Source organism: Pelobates fuscus, chromosome 13, assembly GCF_036172605.1.
Source record: "Pelobates fuscus isolate aPelFus1 chromosome 13, aPelFus1.pri, whole genome shotgun sequence".
Taxonomy (NCBI): Eukaryota; Metazoa; Chordata; class Amphibia; order Anura; family Pelobatidae; genus Pelobates; species Pelobates fuscus.
Window position 1 is genome coordinate 28025795 of NC_086329.1, and position 25213 is coordinate 28051007.

The following is a 25213-nucleotide window of genomic DNA, read 5'->3' on the forward strand; positions in this document are numbered from 1 at the left end:
ACTCCAAAAGACCCAGGATGCAGGATCACTTTAAGGTTACTTTATTGCACACAAATAACAAATTCTCTAAAAACAAGATGAGTCCACCAAAAATATCGCCACCTGACGCGTTTCGGCGTTACAGCCTTCTTCAGAAGCGGTGATTCACCGCTTCTGAAGAAGGCTGTAACGCCGAAACGCGTCAGGTGGCGATATTTTTGGTGGACTCATCTTGTTTTTAGAGAATTTGTTATTTGTGTGCAATAAAGTAACCTTAAAGTGATCCTGCATCCTGGGTCTTTTGGAGTGGTTTCCGTGTGGCACTAAAGGAAGTATCCCGAATTCTGAACAGATATCCACCAATACAGATGCTCTTCTCTGCTGTTTAGTCTGAGTCAGCTTTTAAGTGACTCAGACAAATGTGAGTTTGACCAATAAGAGGTGTTTTAATATTAGTGTTTTACTGTATTACCCTATGGTCTTTTTATCTCATTTTCAGGAATAAGTCCTATGAAGTATTGGTAAAAACCTTTTAAATATTTTAGAGTGCTCTCACCTGTTTATATTTCACTTTGTTTTATTTGTATATGTGTTGAGTGGTGCACATAGGTGATAGCAGCACCAGATTTTCACTTTTTCCAACACCTTGTTTTTATTGTATGATACATTATTTCTATAGCCATAGCCACACCTTCCTGGCTGTCAATCACACAGCCTCCTTGTCCACTTGCTATAAGACGATGTACATATATTGTTGGCATGCTGGGTCAACTGAAGTGGAGTTTTCACTTTAGGGTTGGGAGTGGAATTCCTGATAGCTCTGTTTGCCAGTTAAATGACTACGGTCATCACATTTTCACTTCTACTTTTTCTTTTTAAAAGCTCATTAAAAAAAAAAAAATCTTGCATTTCATTAAATGTAAATTATGTATATTGGATTACCTTTTTATCTGACTGCGCAGCCATTTTTGGTCGGACTAAGGTTGCCTGACCTTCTACTGCTATTGATCTATGTTGGCGAGTCTGGCAAATAGAAAATGGCATTTTATTTACCTAAGAAAAATATATGTACATAATTAAAAAAAAAACATTAGTTTCATTGTAATGAACTTTTTTTTTCAAAAAAAAAAAAAAAATTTGAAAAGAATATTTGACAGTTGTCCTTTTTAATTCCAGCATAAAGCATTGCCCTGTGCCAGCAGCCTCTTGTGTAAGACAAGACAAGTATCTCACAAGATGACTGAACATGGCATCAATGCCAGCAAAGATTATCTCAGGGTTTACATCAAAAGGGAAAAAAAAAAAAATTCTAAATATTTTTTTTTGTATGTTTATGGTTGTATTTGTGGAATATTCACTAAACATGTTGGAGTAAGTGTTCATTATATATTATGCTCCCTGTATCTACAATGCTTCTAGATGAGAAACATTTGATTGAATAATGCATAGCATAAACCAGGCATTTCACAATAAGGGGGCAGATCAGCTTAGCTGCAGAAGGCAAGTTTTGCATCTAAACAAAAGTATGATTTTAGTAAGTTAAGGGAATTTTAAAAACTAGAATGCATAAAAAAAAAAAAAAAAAAAACAACTTTCACAGCATATCCATTTTAATTGTATACATTGAAACAACTTCACACGTGTTGCACGAGCCAAACAATTAAAGTGAGATTCTCAATTAAAGCAAAGCATTTCATATGGCAGGTTGTATAAAATAGTCTTCTATTGGATTAAAAACAAGCTCTAGTATAAAAAGGTTCAGGTGTTCCTAGAATAGGTTACCCACGGTGATTTTTTTTTTTTCCTTTTTCATTATTATTTGTAAAAAATCCTATGCATAAATAGTTAATTAAACCATTTGATCATTGCATGGTAGTCACATTTTTAGCATTGTTTACCATAAACTAGAGGATAAGCAAAATGCAGTCCACAATACAAAAAAAACAAAAAAACAACCCACACACTGAAGAGCAAACAGCTGAGCTACTCCAAAAGTAATCTGACCTTCAGTCCCCTGAAAAGGTCCACCTCCGGGAATATGGTAAAAATGTTCATAAGTTGTTACTACCTGCCACACAGGTGATTCTTCTCATATTAAGTCCCCTGGGTAAAAGGATACATATTTCCTGATGTGACACAAAAGAGGTTTCAAACAATTAATACTGAAACGTTCTCATGTTTGGCGACAGGAGTCATTCTTTTCATCCAAGTATAACTACCATCTCTGGCCTCCTCCTCTGCTGTATCCCCCAGTACCTTGATAACCACCTCTTCCAAAATTCCTTCCTCCAGCATTAGAACTTCCTCTACCAAAGCCACCACCTCTACCACCACCACCACCTCCTCTCCATCCTCCTCTTCCACCATCCTGACGTTTTTGCCAAGGTGGCATTTCTGGTGGTGGTGGGTCAATCTCTCTAGGTCTGCCTCCTCTGTCAGGAACTCTCCCCATCAAGACCTGCAAGGGACGGAATGTTATAGATACATACATGAAGGAGAACTGCCAATACAATTGAGGAACATGCAGAGCTGTAAGTGTAATATCCAAGTATCAGAAAAATCACAGTATAATGATAGACAATACAGGGTCCTTGAATTCCATTCACTAACAGCTGCAGAGTGATAATTTAGGCAAATGTTGGAGAGTGGGCAGGTAAGATTTGTACATGCTATATTTCTTAAAATAAAGGCATCCTACCTTATTTACAGCACACACTGTTTTTTGCCGAATCTCTCCACTGCTAGTGCGTACAATTCTGGAGAAATCCTCTCGGGCAGCAAGGAGGTTTGCCAGTGAAACAGCAGGCTTGGGACACAAAGAGTAACGTGCTGGCTGATAAACCCTTGCAATCTCATCTGTTTTTGCCTGCAAAACAAAATAAGTGCAAAATGATAGGTAGCAACAATGGGTATTAAGTATATAAAATGTTGCAAAAGTGCAAGTAACAATAGTGGTCTTTATATTTGATATTGCTTTAGTGAAACAATATATTAAAAAGACACCCCAGCACAGATGCAGTTTAATGCATTGCATAGGTTTTGGCCTCATTAATATGCTGTATTTTTGTGTGCTCAGATGTTTATAGTTTTTGCAGAATGATGCACCGTGTGTATGTACACAGCTCAGCCACAGATAGCACCGATTGAGCTGCTTTTAATGCAAAATCTGGCTGCAGGCAGTCAGTTTCAGACGGTGTGCATACATTTGATAAGAAAGTTTTTGTTTGTTTTTTACTAAGGAGGTAAGACCACAGCTACAGAGCCAAGGCACAACATTAAAATCTCTCCCAGATGCATTTCTCTAAGTGCTCACATGGCAACATGAGACAGGGCCTCAGTTAGGAAAAAGGACAAATTAGTAATTTATTACATGTATTACATGTAAGTTTACAGAGGAAGATGTTCTATTTTAACTGTCAAAAGCAAAGACAAATAAGTCAATGAGGCCTGATGGAATACACCCAAAGTTATTAAAAGAGCTTAGTGGTGTACTAGCAAAACCATTAACAGATTTATTTAACCAATCGTTGTTAACAGGAGTAGTCCCAGACGATTGTTAGCGAATGTTGTGCCCATTCACAAGAAAGGTAGTAGGGAGGAGTCGGGCAACTATAGGCCAGTAAGCCTTACTTCAGTAGTGGGGAAAGTAATGGAAACCATGTTAAAAGGATAGGATTGTTGAACATCTAAAAACACATGGATTTCAAGATCAGAGACAACATGGGTTTACTTCAATGAGATCGTGCCAAACTAATCTTATTGATTTTTTTGATTGGGTAACTAAAATTATAGATCAGGGTGGTGCAGTAGACATTGCTTACCTAGATTTCAGTATGGCTTTTGACACTGTTGTACATAGAAGGCTTATCAATAAATTGCAATCTTTAAGTTTGGATTCCAATATTGTTGAATGGGTCACCAGTGGGGTACCTCAGGGATCTGTACTTTGACTCATTCTCTTTAATGTTTTTTATTAGGGATATTGCAGAAGGTCTGTCTTTTTGCTGATGATACTAAGATATGTAACAGGGTTAATGTTCCAGGAGGGATAAGCCAAATGGCAAATGATTTAGGTAAGCTAGAAAAATTGTCAGAGTTTGGCAACGGACATTTAATGTGGATAAGTGCAAGATAATGCACCTATAAAAACCCAAGGGCAGAGTATAGGATATTCGATAGAGTCCTAACCTCAACATCTGAGGAAAGGGATTTAGGGGTAATTATTTCATATGACTTAAAAGTAGGCAGACAATGTAATAGAGCAGCAGGAAATGCTAGCAGAATGCTTGGTTGTATAGGGAGAGGTATTAGCAGTAGAAAGAGGGAAGTGCTCATGCCAATGTACAGAACACTGGTGAGACCTCACTTGGAGTATTGTACGCAGTACTGGAGACTGTATCTCCAGAAGGATATTGATACCTTAGAGAGAGTTCAGAGAAGGGCTACTAAACTGGTTCATGGATTGCAGGATAAAACTTACCAGGAAAGGTTAAAGGATCTTAACATGTATAGCTTGGAGGAAAGACGAGACAGGGGGGAAATGATAGAAACATTTAAATACATAAAGGGAATCAACACAGTAAAGGAGGAGACTGTATTTAAAAGAAGAAAAACTACCACAACAAGAGGACATAGTCTGAAATTAGAGGGGCAAAGGTTTAAAAATAATAGCAGGAAGTATTACTTTACTGAGAGGGTAGTGGATGCATGGAATAGCCTTCCAGCTGAAGTGGTAGAGGTTAACACAGTAAGGGGGTTTAAGCATGCGTAGGATAGGCATAAGGTTTTCCTAACTATAAGATAAGGCCAGGGACTAATGAAAGTATTTAGAAAATTGGGCAGACTAGATGGGCCGAATGGTTCTTAATTGCCGTCACATTCTATGTTTCTATGTGTCTTCAACTTTGTCAGTTTTCAACAAACTGTCACAATGTGATTTTACGGTCCTCTCCCCCACTGTTCACACATAATGGTCAGTGGAAGTATCCATACTCCGAGACATGAGACGCAATATGAATTGATACAATTTATGACTGAACTAAGACTGCAAAATTGTAAAAGCTCTCAGAGATGTATGTACAAAAAAAAATGTCATGCAGTACTTGCCATTAAGCCCTTAAGGACTGAACATAGCTGTTTTTCCATGTTGCTTTCGATAAGACAGTGCTGCCACCATCTGTACATTTAGAAGTACTGCATGCACACATTACACTAACCTTTGCTCTGTCTGACCATCCAAACGATTGAACAGTCACATCCAGACGCTTTATTAACATCCTGCGTCGACACTCATATTCCTTGGAAAGGGCTTCGTTTATTTTCTCCAGGCTGTCCTAAAGGGAAAAAAGAAACACTGTCACGCTGTGCAATGCAGGAATGGAAATGTTTTGAATACGTACTCTCTACCATTTACACAGTCTGCAGAGTTAACTGCAATTAGAATATGTTGTTACAATGTAAGTGGTGTAAGAATGCCCTGTCCCAGACTCTCTGCACATAATTAGTTATTAATGCAAACACTATAAAACAATTGTCTACTGAACCTCACTAAAACAAACCATGTAAGAATCAGGATAGGCTGAACAGCTTGACTGGGTGGGATGTCCCTGCAGAAGATGTAAACCAGGGCTGTCCAACCTGCGGCCCCCCAGATGTTGCTGAACTACAACTCCCATGATTCTTTCAATGAAACAGATAGCCAGGGAATCATGGGAGTTGTAGTTCAGCAACATCTGGGGGGCCGCAGGTTGGACAGCCCTGATGTAAACCCTGAGGATAAGCTGCATTAGAAGAAACTTCAATAAGTATGTTTCACAATGTTCTTGTCTTGTGTTTTGGATTTTTTTGCATATTTTTTATGCATAATTCAAAAAAAGATTATAATGAATAGGACACTCCACACACAAAGTACTTCACTTTATTTATGGGTTCAAGGGACACTGTAGGCACGATATCCATTTTACCTTACTGAATTAGTTATAGTGCTTTTAATCCCCTGGCACTGCCCCTCCATTCAGTGTTAAACCATTTGTGATCTGTTTAACAGTAAATGAGGACCCCATGCTTCACAAAGCTCCATACCCACTGGAGGTATAACGGCTAACGCAGAGATTACACCGTTTCTTGTAGCCATACCGATTCATACCTGCAATGGCACTGTGACAGGATGATTGAGGTCAGGTGACACTGTCAGGAAATCTTAGAAACCCATTAATGCTCGGGCTAATGCTTCATTAACCCAAACAGCACAGACTGGATAAATTCCTGGGGAATCTTGATTAGCATTAAAACATTAAAAATGGTACAATGCTATATAGAAGGACAGCACCAGGGGACTTCAGACATTATAACCACTTCAACAAGATGGAGCAGCTATAGTGCTTACAGTGTCCCTTTAACTAGGGATGCACAAAAATGTAAATTCTGGTCCGAAACCGAAAATTCAGGATGCCCTTGGCCGAAAACCAAAAAGGACTTTTCCCCCCCCAAATGATTTGTGTAGGTTATGTAGTGTCTGTGTATGGAATATAGTGGTATGTGGGAACGGGATGTAGTGTGTGTATGGAATATAGTGGTATGTGGGAACGGGATGTAGTGTGTGTATGGAATATAGTGAGGTGTGGGAAAGGGATGTAGTGTGTAGGTTATATAGTGTGTAGGGAACATGGTGTGGTGCAGTATAGAGATGTAGTGGGGGTGACTGGTGAGAGTGACCGAGGGAGGGCTTGATGGGTGACTGGTGGCAGAGTGAGGGAGAAAGAGAGTGGTTGGTGACAAAGACTGAGGGAGGGGGGTGACTGGTGACAAAGACTGAGGGAGGGGGGTGACTGGGGACAAAGACTGAGGGAGGGGGGTGACTGGGGAGAGTAAGGGAGGGGGGTGACTGGTGAGAGTAAGAGAGGGGGGTGACTGGTGAGAGTAAGAGAGGGGGGTGACTGGTGAGAGTAAGAGAGGGGGGTGACTGGTGAGAGTAAGAGAGGGGGGTGACTGGTGAGAGTAAGAGAGGGGGGTGACTGGTGAGAGTAAGAGAGGGGGTGACTGGTGAGAGTAAGGGAGGGGGGTGACTGGTGAGAGTAAGGGAGGGGGGTGACTGGTGAGAGTAAGGGAGGGGGGTGACTGGTGAGAGTAAGGGAGGGGGGTGACTGGTGAGAGTAAGAGAGGGGGGTGACTGGTGAGAGTAAGAGAGGGGTGTGACTGGTGAGAGTAAGGGAGGGGGGTGACTGGTGAGAGTAAGGGAGGGGGGTGACTGGTGAGAGTAAGGGAGGGGGGTGACTGGTGAGAGTAAGGGAGGGGGGTGACTGGTGAGAGTAAGGGAGGGGGTGACTGGTGATAGTGACTGAGGGAGGGTGTAAGAAATACCTTCTTTTTTTGTTTGTTACCCTGATGGTCCAGTGTCCTGGCTGCAGACTGTGCTGTATCTCCAGTGTCCATGCTCCCTGGTGGTCCGGTGGTCTGTTTCACACTCTGCAGCTCCGCCCGGTGTGAGCTGTAGACTGTGCGGTATCCCGCGAACTCCAGAAGTCCGAGCGTTGCTGTGGTAACTCGCAGCAACGCTCTGATTGCCAGAGATCGCGAGATACAACACAGTCTGCAGCTCACACTGGGCGGAGCTGCAGACTGTACTGGCTCTCTCCCCGGGCAGATGGGAGGGGCCTTGCACCCCGCGGCACACAGGGCAAGCCACCGGACCTCCTCCCGATGTTGGGTCCTTGGTCATGTACTGAGGACCTGACAAGTCACTCTGCCCTATTTTCGGCAGATGTGACTTTTTTTGGCCGAAATGGGATAGGCCCATTTTCGGCGCATCCCTACCTTTAACTGCAAGCCCCCATTGACCATAAATCGCAGAAATTACAATTTCAATAGCAGTTAGTGTAGGCAAAGACCGGCAACCAGCAGACCCAGGTATGAGGTAAACTGTTCAAAAAAGGTTTGACTACATACATTAAGGGAGGTTAAGATGAGCCAGAGAAATCTGGACACCATAATCACTACAGCTAGCGTTTGGTATTCCTGTAAAGAGTTTAGAGTGCTGACTGGACTAAGATGGTAAAATGCATTTGTCTCTAAAGCTACAGTTTGTTTTGCCGGGGATCAGGGTTTTATATGATGTAGCAGTACAGCAAATCACCTGTTTTTCTATTTACTCCAACTATACAAAAAACAGTGTTTTAGGTCTAAATCTGTGCCGTTCCCTTTCATGGATCTACTACATGGAGCTAGAATCTAGAACATGTTATAATAGTTTGTACATTGTGTGCATTTGCAGTCTCTCACCAGCTGTTCTTCATTCAGTTCCGATTTAAGCAACATTGGTCCAACGTGCTTGGTGTTCACTTGAGACATAATGTCTGTGACCTGCACAAAGAGTAAAACAATAACTTAGGCTGAAGGATAATGCGAGAAGGACTAAATATTACATGGACAGTCTTTACTATGTAGTGCATAGTTTAAAATTAAGATTAAACTAAGATTAAATTAGGGTTAGAGCAGGCTTCCCCAAACTCCGGCCCTCCACATGTTGCTGACCTACAACTCCCATGATTCTATGAATGAAATAGATAGGCTGAGAATCATGGGAGTTGTAGTTCAGCAACATCTAGAGGGCTGGAGTTTGGGGAAACCTGTGATAGAGTAACACTTAAATTTAGAAAAATATTCACAAGATTACAAAAATAAATAAATAAACCCACCCATCTCTTTTTAGAACCATATTTCTTTTGTCATTTCCTCTACTATTTTCAAACTACAAAAAAGAACCCCTTCATTGTGGTGATAGACCCTGGATATACATTATTTTTTGTATTATATTCAGTGAATATATTCCAGGTTGCACTCATAGGATATAAAGACACCACTGGCTACCCTGTAACAGCATTAATTATTTCTAATAGGATCACCTGCAGATATCATCAAGTACAGCCATCTGAGTAAACGCACTGTAGCTGCTCCGTCCAACGTGAGATCATTGTGATCACTTGGAGTACTGTACGCAGTACTGGAAACCGTATCTTCAGAAGGATATTGATACTTTAGAGAGAGTTCAGAAAAGGGCTACTGAACGGATTAATGGATTGCAGGATAAAACTTACCAGGAAAGGTTAAAGGACCACTATAGGCACCCAGACCACTTTAGCTTCATGAAGTGGTCTGGGTGCCAGGTCCAGCTAGGATTAACCCTTTCTTCTATAAACATAGCAGTTTCAAAGAAACTGCTATGTTTATAATAGGGTTAATCCAGCCTCTAGTGGCTGTCTCATTGACAGCTGCTAGAGGCGCTTCTGCGCTTCTCACTGTGATTTTCACAGTGAGAAGACGCCAGCATTGAGAATGCTTTCCTATGGACTGGCTGAATGCGCGCGCGGCTCCTGCCGCGCATGCGCATTCAGCAGATGACGACGAGAAGGAGGAGAGTTTCCCGCCCGGCACTGGAAAAATAGGTAAATTTAACCCCTTCCACCCCCTAGAGCCCACCGGGTGGGGCACCCTCAGGGCACTAGAGTGCCAGGAAAACTAGTATGTTTTCCTGGCACTATAGTGGTCCTTTAACCCCATAAGGACCAAACTTCTGGAATAAAAGGGAATCATGACATGTCACACATGTCATGTGTCCTTAAGGGGTTAAAAGAACTTAACATGTATAGCTTTGAGGAAAGACGAGACAAGGGGATATGATAGAAACATTTAAATACATAAAGGGAATCAACACAGTAAAGGAGGAGACTATATTTAAAAGAAGAAAAACTACCCCAACAAGAGGACATAGTCTTAAATTAGAGGGGCAAAGGTTTAAAAATAATATCAGGAAGTATTACTTTACTGAGAGGGTAGTGGATGCATGGAATAGCCTTCCAGCTGAAGTGGTAGAGGTTAACACAGTGAGGGAGTTTAAGCAAGTGTGGAAAAGGCATAAGGCTTGGTGGTTACTCATAGGACAGGGAGATAGAGGTATGTACCTCACCTTGGCCTCCACAATCTTCAGTATTGACATGATATCAGAAGAAGGCTGCTCAGGTAAGTGGAGTGCGTCACATATTGCTTTCAATTCCAGGTGGGCAGGGTCATTCTTCTCTGTGTCCATTTGCTTCCTGCTATGGAAGATCTGCAGGGCTTGAAGCTCTGTGCCTAGAAATACTGAAATAAAGAAAACCCTGCTAAGTACTAGACTTCTGCGTCACAATGAAATTCCTTTTAATCTATGCCCAAACTAATCCATCCGTCTGGGATTTACCTGTACAGTCTTTTTCAATAAATAAGGCTCCACAGGTAAATCGTGGGCAAGTCAGTTTGTTTGGGGTCGATTAAGTATTAGAGTCCAAGTGAATTCCTGCAAATGACAGTCTTCAAATGGTTTGGTCTGGCCACTTTAAAACAAATGCTGGTCAAATTTCCTGTTGTGTTTTGTTTATGAATTCCATTTTCACAGGGAATGTAATAATCCTGATATGGGTTAGTGCAATAAGGCCTCAGTAGTTTTGATTTACATTGTATCACTAATATAAGAGTATCCCCACATATTGGTTTTTCAGGTCTTTTTGGTAATTCTCACTGCAAAATATATTAGAAATATTGACAAACTGATTTTCTGGGCCCATATCGCCTTTAATAGAAAATGACGGACTAAGAAAGAAATTTGCCCCACGATAGCATACCATTTTAACAGGTATTCTAGAAGTAGGATTTTGAGTTTTTTGTGTAGCCACTATATCAGAGCTTGACAAATGTGTTTGGAATCTAGGAGCAAGCTAAAAAAAAAGTTAGGACACCATTTAAAAAAAAAAAAAAAATTTAACTAGCAAAGTTTAAATTTACAATGAGAAACGTGCAAATCTTAAAGGGACACTATAGTCACCAGAACCACTACAGATTAATGAAGTTATTCTGGTGCCTATAGCCTGTAGTCTGTACCTTTAGCCTTTTCAATGTAAACGCTGCATTTTCAGAGAAAAGGCAGTGGTTTATATTGCTGCCTAGTAAGACTTCTAGTAAGGCAACTAGAGAGTCCTGTGTCAGTGCTCTGCATGGAGGCGCTGAATGTTATCCATAGAGAACTTGCACAATATCCTCCAAATGCATTCCTATGGGAAAGCATTGGCTTAGCCAGTGACATACACATGACCCATGGGGCCCCGGTGCAAAAATTGATCCGTGGGCCCCCCCGCCCCCCACCCACGCTTACTCTGCGCGGGCCAGGGCCAAAACACATGGCGGCGGGCACCTGGTCGCAGGGCTGCGACCGCGGTATGTACGCCAGTACACTTAAAGGACCACTACAATCACCCAGATCACATCAGCTCAATGAAGTGGTCTGGGTGCCAGGTCCCTCTAGTTTTAACCCTGCAGCTGAAAACATAGCAGTTTCAGAGACATACTCAGCCATAATCAGCAACAGACATACTCACTCCCTAACAGACATCAAACAGACTCACTAACAGACACTCACTAGCAGACACACACACACACACACACTTTTTTTTTATTATTATTTTTTTTATTTAATCCCCCCAGCCTCCTTACCTTTTGGAGTGCTGAGGGGATTCCCTGGGGTCCAGTGGTATCACCTGGTGGGCAGGCTGGCGCACGAGGGAGCACTCTCCCTGGTCGAGTGCTTCCTCTTCAGCTCCCTCCTGCGCCGCGTACTGATGCCGGAGCCGGACGTCATCTTCCGGCTCCGGTATCAGTGCGGTGCACGAGGGAGCTGAAGAGGAAGCACTCAACCAGGGAGAGTGCTCCCTCGCCTGCCCACCAGGTGACACGAGGGCCAGCCTCGGGGGGCCTTGAGGTGGCCGGCTCCTGGGCCCCCCAGGAGAAGAGGCTGGCCCAGTGGGTACATACCTGGGTTGGCCGGGCCCGGTCGCAGCCGCGACTCCGGTATGTACGCCACTGGGCTTAGCCAGTGGTGTATCCTGGTTTTGTGCTGCCCTAGGCAGAACAAAACTCAGACGCCCCCCCCCCCGCGCGCCACCCAACCTTTACCCCGCCCCGCATTCTAAACACACACACATTCACTGACAGATACGCATTCACTAGCTAACAGAAACACACACACTAATAGACAAACTCACACTCAGTAACAGACACACACTCGCTAACAGACACACACACACACACTCGCTAACAGACACACACACACACACTCGCTAACAGACACACACACACACACACTCGCTAACAGACACACACACACACACACTCGCTAACAGACACACACACACACACTCGCTAACAGACACACACACACACACTCGCTAACAGACACACACACACACACTCGCTAACAGACACACACACACACACTCGCTAACAGACACACACACACACACTCGCTAACAGACACACACACACACACTCGCTAACAGACACACACACACACACTCGCTAACAGACACACACACACTCGCTAACAGACACACACACACACTCGCTAACAGACACACACACACTCTCGCTAACAGACACACACACACACACTCGCTAACAGACACACACACACACACACACACACATTCGCTAACAGACACACACACACTCGCTAACAGACACACACACACACTCACTAACAGACACACACACACACACTCACTAACAGACACACACACACACACTAACAGACACACACACACACACTAACAGACACACACACACTAACAGACACACTAACAGACACACACACACTAACAGACACACTAACAGACACACACACACTAACAGACACACACACACTAACAGACACACACACTAACAGACACACACACACTAACAGACACACACACACTAACAGACACACACTAACAGACACACACACACTAACAGACACACACACACTAACAGACACACACACACTAACAGACACACACACACTAACAGACACACACACACACACTAACAGACACAGACACACACACTCACAGACACACACACTCACAGACACACACACTCACAGACACACACACTCACAGACACACACACTCACAGACACACACACTCACAGACACACACACTCACAGACACACACACTCACAGACACACACACTCACAGACACACACACTCACAGACACACACACTCACAGACACACACACTCACAGACACACACACTCACAGACACACACACACACTCACTAACAGACACACACACACACACACACTCACTAACAGACACACACACACACACACTCACTAACAGACACACACACACACACTCACTAACAGACACACACACACACACACTCACTAACAGACACACACACACACACACTCACTAACAGACACACACACACACACTCACTAACAGACACACACACACACACACTCACTAACAGACACACACACACACACTCACTAACAGACACACACACACACACTCACTAACAGACACACACACACACACTCACTAACAGACACACACACACACACTCACTAACAGACACACACACACACACTCACTAACAGACACACACACACACTCACTAACAGACACACACACACACTCACTAACAGACACACACACTCACTAACAGACACACACACACACACACACACACACTCACTAACAGACACACACACACACACTCACTAACAGACACACACACACACACTCACTAACAGACACACACACACACACTCACTAACAGACACACACACACACACTCACTAACAGACACACACTCACTAACAGACACACACACACTCACTAACAGACACACACACACTCACTAACAGACACACACACACACTCACTAACAGACACACACGCACACTCACTAACAGACACACACGCACACTCACTAACAGACACACACACACTCACTAACAGACACACACACTCACTAACAGACACACACACACACACACACTCACTAACAGACACACACACACACTCACTAACAGACACACACACACACTCACTAACAGACACACACACACACTCACTAACAGACACACACACACACTCACTAACAGACACACACACACACTCACTAACAGACACACACACACTCACACTCACTAACAGACACTCACATTAACACTTTTTTTTGTTTTTTTTACTTTAACCCCCCCAGCCTCCTTACTTTTGGGAATGCTGGGGGGGGGGGGGGGGGCTTCTTTTTTTCCCTGGTGGTCCAGTGGCTTTTTTTTTTTACTTTAACCCCCCCAGCCTCCTTACCTTTGGGAATGCTGGGGGCCTTCTTTTTTCCCTGGTGGTCCAGTGGCTTTTTTTTTTTACTTTAACCCCCCCAGCCTCCTTACCTTTGGGAATGCTGGGGGGGGGGGGCTTCTTTTTTTCCCTGGTGGTCCAGTGGCTTTTTTTTTTTTACTTTAACCCCCCCAGCCTCCTTACCTTTGGGAATGCTGGGGGGGGGGGGGGCCCTTCTTTTTTCCCTGGTGGTCCAGTGGCTGCTGGGCGGTCGGGCGGCGCTGCTGGGCGGGCGGCGAGGGAGCACTCCCCCTGAGCTGTCTGCTCAGCTCCCTCGCGCGCCGCACAGTGAGGCTGGGAGGCGGAGCCAGAATATGACGTCATATTCCGGCTCCCAGCCTCACTGTGCGGCGCGCGAGGGAGCTGAGCAGACAGCTCAGGGGGAGTGCTCCCTCGCCGTCCGCCCAGCAGCGCCGCCCGACCGCCCAGCAGCAGCCCAGCATGTCTGTTAGCCGCAAGGCTAACAAGACATTTGCCTTGGGCATTTGGGGGGCGGCTTTTTTTGCCGCCCCCTGGAAAATGCCGCCCAAGGCAAATGCCTTGTTTGCCTCGCGGCTAATACGCCCCTGGGCTTAGCAGAGTTTATAAAGATTGATGATCTCAGCTATGGAGGCGGGACAAGCCATGGCGAAACTGGCACGGTGAGGAAAAAAAGGGGAGTTAAAATACCTCTCTGAGATCAGAGGGGCAGGTACCTAAACAGACACACACTCTCTGACAGAGGCACACACATAAGCGCACACACACAAATTTACATTTTTGATTTAAATCCACACAGCCTACCCTTGGGAGAGCAGAGTAGATCTTTCCCTGGGGTCCAGTGTGCTTGCTCTCTCTTCCTGCGTGCGAAGGAGCAGTAATCTTCCTGCAGCTTCTCTCTGCTCCCTGTAGGGATGTCGGGAGCAGAGAGAAGCTACAGGAAGATCACTGCTCCCATGCGCACTGCCTCAGCTGATCACCTCCATGCTCCCCAGGGTAGGCCGCCGGCTACAATGCTCCCTAAACCGGCTGCCTCTATTCTTCAAATGGCTACTTTGAAGCAGCTACAGGAGATAAGGGCTTTGGGTATCGACCTAGCAGGCTGCCTTACAGTAGCATCAGAAGACAGGGTTTTTTGGAATCACCAATGGGTTAGTGACAGCCAGCGACTGTGTGACCGGATATTGGTATTTAACAAACTCCTATAACTTCTGGAATTTAATGATTTGGCAGTTAATACTTTGAAGCATTTGATGCTTACGTAACAGCTACAGTATACAACAACAAGCTGGATAGTCACTTGTGTGTAGCGATTCTAACACTTCATCCCGTTTTGGCGGCACTGCCCCTAAATGCACAGTTTTTAGACAAGCCACCCTTTTTTTCCCCCCAACCATCCACCTCCTCTACTTTGTTTGGAGCCGGGTTCATCGTGTCCACGCCATAGTGAACCCTTTGATTAATATGGTCTAATTAAGGGATGGACAAGACTAGTGTAGCCCTGTTGCCTCTTCTTGTGCAGCTCCATTGTTTGCCCAGACAGCCCCTTTAGCTAAAGGGCTGACAGATCACAGACGCCAGCGCAAAATTTCAAGTTGCCATGCCCTTCACTATATAAATGCCTGGACTTAACTTAAACAAGGACAGGTCAATGTAAAGGGAATGCAGAAGTCAGGGTAGTTGACATAACAAGTCAATAAGTCTGTACAGGCAGCTAACAAAGAGAAATCATGACAAGCCGGCGTCAGATATCCAAAATAATCAAACACACTGAGACAGTCACACACTGAGTGATTCAATAGTTTAGCTCTGTATGGTAGACTCTGAAACAGTCTGTTATGCAGAGGGCAGATTGAGATGGCCAGGAAGGGTCCTTTCTCTGGGGTGACTTATTCAGGGTGTGCGTGAGGGATTTGTGAAGGAAAGTGCTTGCCACAAAGTCTTTGGACATCATCTGATTCCCAAGAGGGAGGAGTGGGGGACTGGGTAAATAAAATATCAGACAAAAGTTTCAAGATAATAATCAAGAAATTGGTATGGCTTCCCTGTGGCTGCTTTTTATACAGCAAATAGGAAGTGAAAATTGATTAAATAGATTGCAATTGTCTTGTACCAGGACCTACTTTTTCAGTTCAGCAGATAAGCCTGTGTACATTGATCAGCCGAGTCCACTCCCCCCCCTATACATGCTAGTTTAACAATGCACTTTGATTTTTCCAACTGCTCAGTTCTTCCTCTGATGTACACTGGCACTGTGCTTTTGTTGTGCAATGTTTCCTGACAGAGAGCTGATGCGGAGCCTCTACTGCATGTCAGGGTTTGGGGGAAAGCTCTGCGTGTTTTACGCGCCGTGCCACATGCTAGGGTTTTAAAACAAAATATATATTTTAAATAAATCAATACTGGTATAATAACCATCAACCTCTTACTATATCTGTTCCAGGCCCTACCGGTAGTATTCCCGGGAACTTTTTTCCAAACCAGTTCCACTGTGATCCGGCAGTTTGTGTCCAACAGCTGAGCACCCCCAAATACAGCGCTCCCAACTGATCCTTACCAAGCACACAGGAGGAGCTGGCGTCCCGTCAGGTGGTCACATACTACCAAGCAACCCACCTACAAAGATTGGTTGAATGGCATGCAAAGGCACCAAAGAAGCTGTTGGTGACGATGGAAACCCAATAGACGGAGGGCAAAATCCCCTCCCTACATTGGCTCCGAGGAGTACCGTACGGGACACTCCGCACAGGCAATCCTAGGATAGACGCAATGCTCAAGGTCTGGTGCTCAACTCGCTACTCAAATCAATTAACCACGTCCCCAAACCCACTGATGTCAATACCACACAACCCGAAACTCGCGGGCAGCCTGCGACTGGCCAGCTTCCAAGCTTTGAACTGGACATGTATCCATCACTGGTGCACCACGTCTCAGCTAAAGACCCTTCCCGAACTGATCCCTGACCGGCAGCTGGCCCACATGGAAAGGTTTCGACACCACCAAATACACTCCTATTGCACCGGGGCGTACACAGTTTCACAGACCACTTACACAATTCGAGCAACTATGCACGACACATGAAATACTGTATAAAAGGGATCTCCACACTATGCTACTTACAGGATGTGATAGACCACCACTTGGGTTTACCTCGAGATGGGAAAGAGCTGTGCGGGAGACGCTTACAGATAGTGAATGGGACAAAAATTTCAATTAAGAACCAGAAACTAAGCTACAAGTTCTTAACACCCTAGTATCGGACGCGAGACGTCCTACACCGCATGAACTCAGAGACCCCGGCAGTCTGTTGGTGCTGCGGAGGGGGAAGAGGGCACGAACTGCCACATCTGGTGGTCTTGCCCAGTGATCGCCCCTTACTGGGCTATGATGCATTCTAAAACCCATGAGATTACAGGCACAGACCTCCCACTACAACCTCTTCCGATTCTTCTATACCACATGAACAGTCCCATCGCCTCATACATGAATTCCCTAACTATCCGCCTACTCACAGCGGCAAAGTCCCTTATACCGATACTATGGAAACAGACGGGTGCTCCTGTCAGCAATGAGCTGCCAGGATCAAAGAGACCCATAGCATGAGACCCTGACCACAAACCTGAGAGGCCGCACTGACAAATGTATCTTGACTTGGTACCCATGGTTGAACTATATCACCAGGATTAGTTTTTGAAACCTCCCCACATCCAGACGGGCAGCCTGTGAAAGACCAGACGACACACTTAGACCCCAAAGGCAGGGGAGAGCCAGTCCGCCCACATAACGATGACACCCTCCATCAACCGCTACTTTGCCGAACCTGAACTACACCCCACTTTCTCGCTCACTCTCACTCTCTATCATACATTCACGTCTTCTACATTGTCTCACAGCCTTCCCCCTTGAAGTTCTCATTTACTGCTCCCCTATCCCCTCCCACCCACTTCCCCCTCAACCAACAGTACACCAATTCGAACGCAATTGCTCATCCATAGCCCAAACACATCTACCTAAAGATGCCCCTAATGTATAGCCCAAGGCCAAACAAGAGGCACACAAAATATGTCTTGACTCAGATACTAAGCTCTGTAATGCGCATCACTCACTGTACCCTGGCACAACAACTGAATTAACAATTGTCAAAAATAAATATATATAACCATCAACCCATGGATAATAACCCTTATTTAACATGGGAAAGATCAGATCCCACTCAATCTTGCAATTTGTACCCACAAATCAGGGCATCTTGGTGGGTCAAGATGGCTATCCTTCTCTTGATAAATGCAAAAAGCCCCGTATAGCCAGTAGTGGATTCATAGAATTCATAAAATGTAATGCCATATCGTAACAGCTTCAATTGGATATATTGTTTGAAAAGCAGTCTCCCTTAGAATTCATAAGGTATTCGTCAATACAAATGTTTTGGGATAATTTGTTAGAAATTACAAATTGTTTGACAGATTCTGTAAAATTCGGCCCCTTATGTTGGATAAGGGGCCGAATTTTACAGAGTCTGTCAAACAATTGGTCGTTTCTTAGAATACATACTGTATTAATTTCAAACTGGAGGAATTGCAGTATTTGCTCATAGTGATCCTTTCTTCATAATCCCTGGGAAAAGAGGGGCAGCCAGGATGGGGTGCTTGTGTTAGCAGGACCTGATACACGGCTTTTCACAATACCCATAACTAGGATTATATACATTTATTTTAATTTCTGCAACATCAGCGAGATAACACATTTATTCCTACTGTAAATAGGTTGTCTGACATCAAGAGGCAAAAACAGTTCACAGGCTCCAACATCTACCGATGTTGTGATGCCAGATGTAGCCGTGGGGTTATTTCTAGGGCTGTCAAGTTTGGGGGTATTTAACTTTCCTCTGGTACTGTGGGGTGTCCTAAGCGCCTTCTTGTAGATTGTGGTGGGGGCACCATAACTGATGGACTCACTTGTGGCCTCAATGTCAGAAGCTGTCATAGTGTCACTGTCGGTGAAAGTGTCCCTATCTGAGCCTGCCAGAATGGCGTACAGTTTCTCCGACATATTAGCATGCCATCTTAGGGGGGGATTCATTTAAGCTATGTCACTAAGGGGTAAATTTTATTTGCCCACCTGCCTAATACACGCTACCACACCCTTATTTCCCACTTCAACCAACAGAATACCCAACACCCAACCCAAAAATTAAAATAACAGTGATTGCAGATCAAACAGCCGCGACCAGCACTAAAAGGGTTATTATACCTTATTTGCATATGCCCACCCAGAATCCTTTGCAATAGTAGCATCACTGCAAATTTGAGATTTCTGTGGGAAAAGCAAGTCTTTTGACTTGACTGGTGTGCAGATCTGTGTTTAACAATGTATTGAATATATATATGCAAAGCAAAAACCAAGAATGGTGGGGTATATGGTGGGGAATAAATTGTGATTGAGAACCCCTTTCACCTGAAGTCTGTGGCTAGTCAATACAATGTTAAACAAAGATCTGCACACCAGTCAAGCAAAAAGACTTGCTATTCCCACAGAAATCTCAAATTTGCAGTGATGTTGCCACCTCATAGGATTCTGGATGGACGTATGCAAATTAGTTCAACAAAGAATCACATTTTTGCCTCATTCCATTTTTAACATGGATTCCTTGGAGTTTGTGTTTGCTGTATACAACAGCTTTGTAACACAACTCAGGAAGAGATGCAAAGCCAGTGAACCAAAGCAAATCTATAAATATATTTATACTTTTTAGCACAGTTTAGGCAATTATCTCTCTGCCTCTCTCACCGTAGATCAAAATAAGGAAAGAGTGGGGCAGAGACATCGTTATAGTAAGGGCTAAATGGTTAGGACATGCTATGGCTTTAAGCCCTCCTATTGCAGGACAGCATATCATGCTCTAATTGAGTGAAAGGGTTAACTAATGCTCATTTTTTTTATTTTAGGTATACAATTATTGAAAGGGATACTATATGCATCAAAACAAACCTTTTTTTGGGGGGGGGGGTGAATAAATCACCCCCCTGCAATCTCACAGCTGAATTCTTTGCAATTTAGGAGATAAATCACTTTTGTTTCTGGAGCCTTAGCCACACCTCCCCTGGCTGTGACTGACACAGCCTGCATGGAAAAAAAATGGTTTCATTTTTAATCAGATCTGTAAATGGAACTTTAATCGCACACTCATGTAGAATCTAGCAGGCTATTAAAGCAGCGGAGGTAAATTATAAATTAAACAGAATGTGCAATAAAAGAAGTTTTAACATTGGATTGCTCTTTACAGGAATTGTATAGGAAGGCTGGGAGGTGTGACTAGGGCTGTATAAAAAAAGTGATTTAACTCCTAAATGGCAGAGAATTGAGCAGTGAGACTGCAGGGGCATGTTCTATACACCAAAACTACTTAATTACGCTAAAAAGGTTGTAAATTAACTCAGTTATAAAATGATCAAAAGGTATACAATATCCTATAAAACGACAAATCGCAAATATTAACATTTATACCATGGTGGGTAAAAGCAAACCTTTTTGTAAAAACATTTTAGGTTTATTCATTGAACCATAAAATATGCAATTCTCATGCAAATATAACAAAAAAAATATAACATAGTTGGAGAATTTCTCAAACTGTGCGATTGTAGCTGTAAACCTTTTTTTTTTATTATTGATTCATCACACTTCCTATTTTAGTGATTGTCAGGGTTATTCAATAAAGTGTGACTGGCAATAAATTCAAAATGAATTAAATATTCTTAACCCAAGATAAACAAAACAGGAAATATTTTACAAGTCAGCTATGATTCATGTTCATAGGTCAAGAATTATAACCTATAATTTGAGATTCCCTTTGTATTTTGACCATTTAATGAATAATTCTGATAATGTTGCAACAAAGAAATCACTCTAAAGTAGCCTGGACTTCCCTTACTTTACTCATGTACCATTACTAATCTCAGATTCACGAGTGAGAGAAGAAAAGCAATGGGTGCACTCACACAGCAGCCTCAGACAGTCCTCCTTGGATTGAAGTCTATCCTTGATGTCTCCAGAAACAAGTGCAGGATACGGACAGGAAAGCTCCTTTAAAAATCCACTCACTTCCAACTGAACACTCTCCACATCTTCACCTGAAATACAAAGTCAAAATACAATTATTAATCAATGCTAGTGTTTCTAACATGAAGTACACACTATGATGAAGGGCCGCTCTGTATGATAGACAATCAGTGTGAACTGAGCCAATGACTTGACTCCGCCCTCACAGCCAATCACTGTCCTCTTGAAAGGAGACTAATAATAGGACTGTGAGATGTTAGTCGAGTTGCTGACATGATTCCATTCTACAACCAGATTTCTCTGTGGCTGAGCATGTGCACACATAAGGAGGTTACTTGTGAAAAGAAGGGGCATGTCTAAAGAAGGGGCATTTCTAAAGAAAGCTGTAGAACTAAACAGATTTGAATGTAGACAAAATGCAACATGGATATACTCCACAATGTGTACGTAAAATGGTTTTCATACCTGGAGTGTCCTTTTAAGTTGAATTTGAGTATATAGTGTTGCATATAAGAGGGGAGTTCAACAGCGCTGAAACTGTGAGAACACGCTTCACAGATTTAGAGCCACAGACCTCCCTAGCACTTTATTTTGTTTAACATTTTTATATTTTACTGGAATAATTGCTTAAGAAATACTTGAGACCTGAGTTCTGTATCAACTATGTTTCCTTTGTGGAGTGGATGTGATTCATAGGTGTAGGGATCCAACGCTCCCCACAAATTTGATTCTACCGAGGTGCAACAGTGTGGCACTATAAACCACATGATTTTCACCTGTGTATTGATTGATCTGCACTATGTAAAGATTATTTAAGTAGATATCTATGAAGTGATTAGTAGTATATTTTTTTTGCGCACCATTGTGGATTTCATTTATATTAAGTTTAGTGTCACATTATTATTAGTTACAGCACTATAATTCGGGGTTTTGGTACAGTGACACAATCTGGATTTATGTTTGTACCTAAACCATATTTATTTATTATTGTTTTGTGATGATCAGAATATGTAAAGCAGATCAATGATTGTGGATTTCTCTCAATGTTATGTTGTTCTTGGTCATATTTGCAGAAAGCAGTCAGTGACCAAGCACTAAAGGCAGCTCAGGGAACTGTTTGCATGCAGCCTGTGACTTGTGGAAGAGGTGTCTGAGCTTCAAACCAAATGTTCTGACACTAGAACAGCAAGAAAAGAGATGCTTGCCATTGACAGGTGGGCTCGGTTTTCTCAGCTGCACTGTCACAGTGATCTGTGATTAGATGTGTAGTTCACAATACTTTTTGTTGAACAGCCAATCACAGACTGCTATAGAAGGTGCTGCTGCTGCAACGGTGTTGCTACAGTCTTAACAATAGACATAATCTATGCACATAGCTGATATTAGAAGCATGGAACATTTGCTAATCACGCTGCCAGAGAGAGTCGGTATGTGCAAACCACTGAATTGGTAATGGTGCTAGAAGCACCCCTTTAACAGGAGACCCTGCAAAAAATTATATAAACATGTAGGATTTGGGATTTAAATGTTGTACTGCAAACACTCCTCCTGATCATGTAACAGAGCTGCCCCATCGGGCTAGTAGGAGCTAAATTGTGTGTCACACTAGGACACTGTGTGATTAGTCTGATTACTGGGAAGAATAGCTTTCCCTATGAAAGTGCGCTTGTAGGGGAGTTGGCCACTTTAAACCAACATACAACAGTAATAACATACCACTGTCACATATATTATTTGGGAAGAAGTCTGCAATGGAGCTGGGCAAAAAGAAATGGGACTTGCTTACCTTCCGAGCTAATGCTTTCTTCTAAATTTCCCAGCAGCTTAATCTGTGAGCTCAACCAGCAAAGCAGTTGAGTATATTCAGGTGATGCAAGGCCGTCTTCTAAAGCCTTGGCTAGCATCGTCTCCTCCAGCAAAGGACCCTCATACCTGGTGGGAGGGAAGACAAAATATGCTTATTAAGTTACTTTTCATGAAACCAACACATATTTCCCTTGCAGGTTCAAAAAAAATATTATTACTTCTTATTGGCATACTAAGCAGTCTCATATTCTTGCTCTCTTTTTATACACACACACACACACACACACAATATTTCATATATATACACACACACACACACACACACACACATATATATGTTGTCCTGATAAAAGTTCATGTTATGAACTGAAAACATTGACATTTCAGATTTTCTTGAGTAAAGAACAATCCTTTTTGGAATTCTAGAGTGCTGGTATTTTTCTACATTATATTCTGTATTACTGAGCACCAGGTATTTATTGATTTTAGTAGGAGTGCAAGGCTGCACAAAACATGTGATCGGCAGAGGAACCGGAAGATAAATATACATGATTTAGAGCAGTCATCGTAAACTTAGCTCACAGGTGCCAGTTTCGGCAAGCCACTAACCACAGCTCATTCTAAATCCCCTTATTCTGGCACCTCCATTTATTTTTTTTATACCTTACTTCACTCCAGCATCCTGTTTAACCCTATCATTCCAGAATTTACCTTTATCCTATTACTACAAAAAAATACCATAATTTTCCCTTTATAACTCTCCACCAGAGTCACCCTGGTAAAGTTGAAGCACAAAACCCATTCTCCTTAGAAATGACACCAGATCCCCACTAACTTTCACATAGCATCTCCTTAAGTCAATGATGTGATGTGATGGACTGATGTGCTATTCCAGCCAGGATGTGTTCTTCTGCCAACTTCAGCAAGGTAAACGTGGCCCTTTTAACCCCTTAAGGACCAAACTTCTGGAATAAAAGGGAATCATGACATGTCACACATGTTATGTGTCCTTAAGGGGTTAAACAGGAACACTCTACATCTGGGGACCAGCATTGCTACAGTCATTAGAGCAGTAAAAGGCAGACCCACATCATCTACAACTGGAGATGCTCATTTTTCTTCCTGGGGAAAGAGACAAGCCATGGACTGCACAAATGTGTTCCATTGCGCTCTGGATTGTAAAACACAGCCCGGTTCACTAAACGGTGACTTGGGGTGTTCCAATACATTCATTAGCAGTTTCCATCATCCTACGCACAAGAAAAGGATAAACAATGCCTCCATAAGCCTCTTATGCAATTCATTTACAATATATCATCACCCCACAGAGCAGAATAAGAGAGGAAAGCAACAAGCAAAAAAAATTTAAAGGAATGTTTTGTTTTTTTTCAATATCTTTAATGCAGTGACTGTATAATGCATAAAAATAGGTATTTATGTTTATTATTAGTTAGGAATTTAGATAACCATGTCCTGGCACAGCAGATAAACACTGCAGGGCAACACAGCATTGCAGAGGACATAGCTCACTGTAAATAGAGAGGAAAACATTGGAGCAGACTAAAGCAGCCCAGCATTAAAAGGGACACAATGTATCTGACAGTTTATTTACCCCAGGGCCTCCAGGGTGTCCAGCAAATCCACTTCCATCTTTCAGTAACCGGGTCCAGCTCTTTCAATTAAAGCACTATCAGGCTCCCTGGTCCCATTGTATTTAGCTGCTTCCTGTCCGTCTGTGAATCCCGTCCGTGCGTCTCCAAAGGCTTCCGGAACAAAGGTTCCGCCGTAATCTAGGGTGTTCCAATGTTCCATCCAGCTGAATTGTTTATCTGGGGCCCTAAAACCATTTTCTGTATATGTGTGATATTATGAAATTGATATTAAATATAATAATGCTGTTAAATATTCACCTTTCTGCATATTAAATATTATTATAATGCTGTTAAATATTCCCCTTTCTGCTCACAGTTACACTGTGCTGGAGCTAGGAATGCATTATGTATAAGTAGTTTTTCTAAGCACATGATGTTTCACCCCTAAATTATGGTATGTAGCAGTGAAAAGTGGGACTTTTCTGCATTTAGCATCCATATGCTGTAAAGCGCTACAGAATCTGTTGGCGCTATATAAATGGCAACAATAATAATATGCTGTAGGATATTTCATATACAACTTAGTGCAGCATATGAATATTGCA

At 43.0% G+C, this 25213-nt stretch overlaps 1 protein-coding gene across 1 annotated transcript; it reads right to left on the minus strand.

The window, feature by feature from the left end:
- Positions 1–1571: 1571 nt before the first annotated feature.
- FAM98B (family with sequence similarity 98 member B) lies at positions 1572–24748 on the minus strand. The gene is made up of 8 exons (XM_063440296.1): positions 24629–24748; positions 22997–23142; positions 21150–21281; positions 9941–10113; positions 8257–8337; positions 5196–5312; positions 2678–2845; positions 1572–2437 (listed from the first exon to the last, which is right to left on the minus strand). Exons 1-8 carry the CDS (start codon positions 24664–24666, stop codon positions 2195–2197), a joined length of 1098 nt encoding a protein of 365 aa, XP_063296366.1. The 5' UTR covers positions 24667–24748; the 3' UTR covers positions 1572–2194.
- Positions 24749–25213: the final 465 nt, after the last annotated feature.

Excerpts from the sequence above, each read along its gene's own strand:
- FAM98B (XM_063440296.1), bottom strand. The coding sequence starts at position 24,666 with ATGGAAGTGGATTTGCTGGACACCCTGGAGGCCCTGGG. Across the intron at positions 10,114-21,149 it reads GGACTGTCTGAGGCTGCTGT|TATTTCTAGGCACAGAGCTT; the intron begins GTGAGTGCACCC and ends TCTTTATTTCAG. Across the intron at positions 2,846-5,195 it reads GATGGTCAGACAGAGCAAAG|GCAAAAACAGATGAGATTGC; the intron begins GTTAGTGTAATG and ends TTTGTTTTGCAG.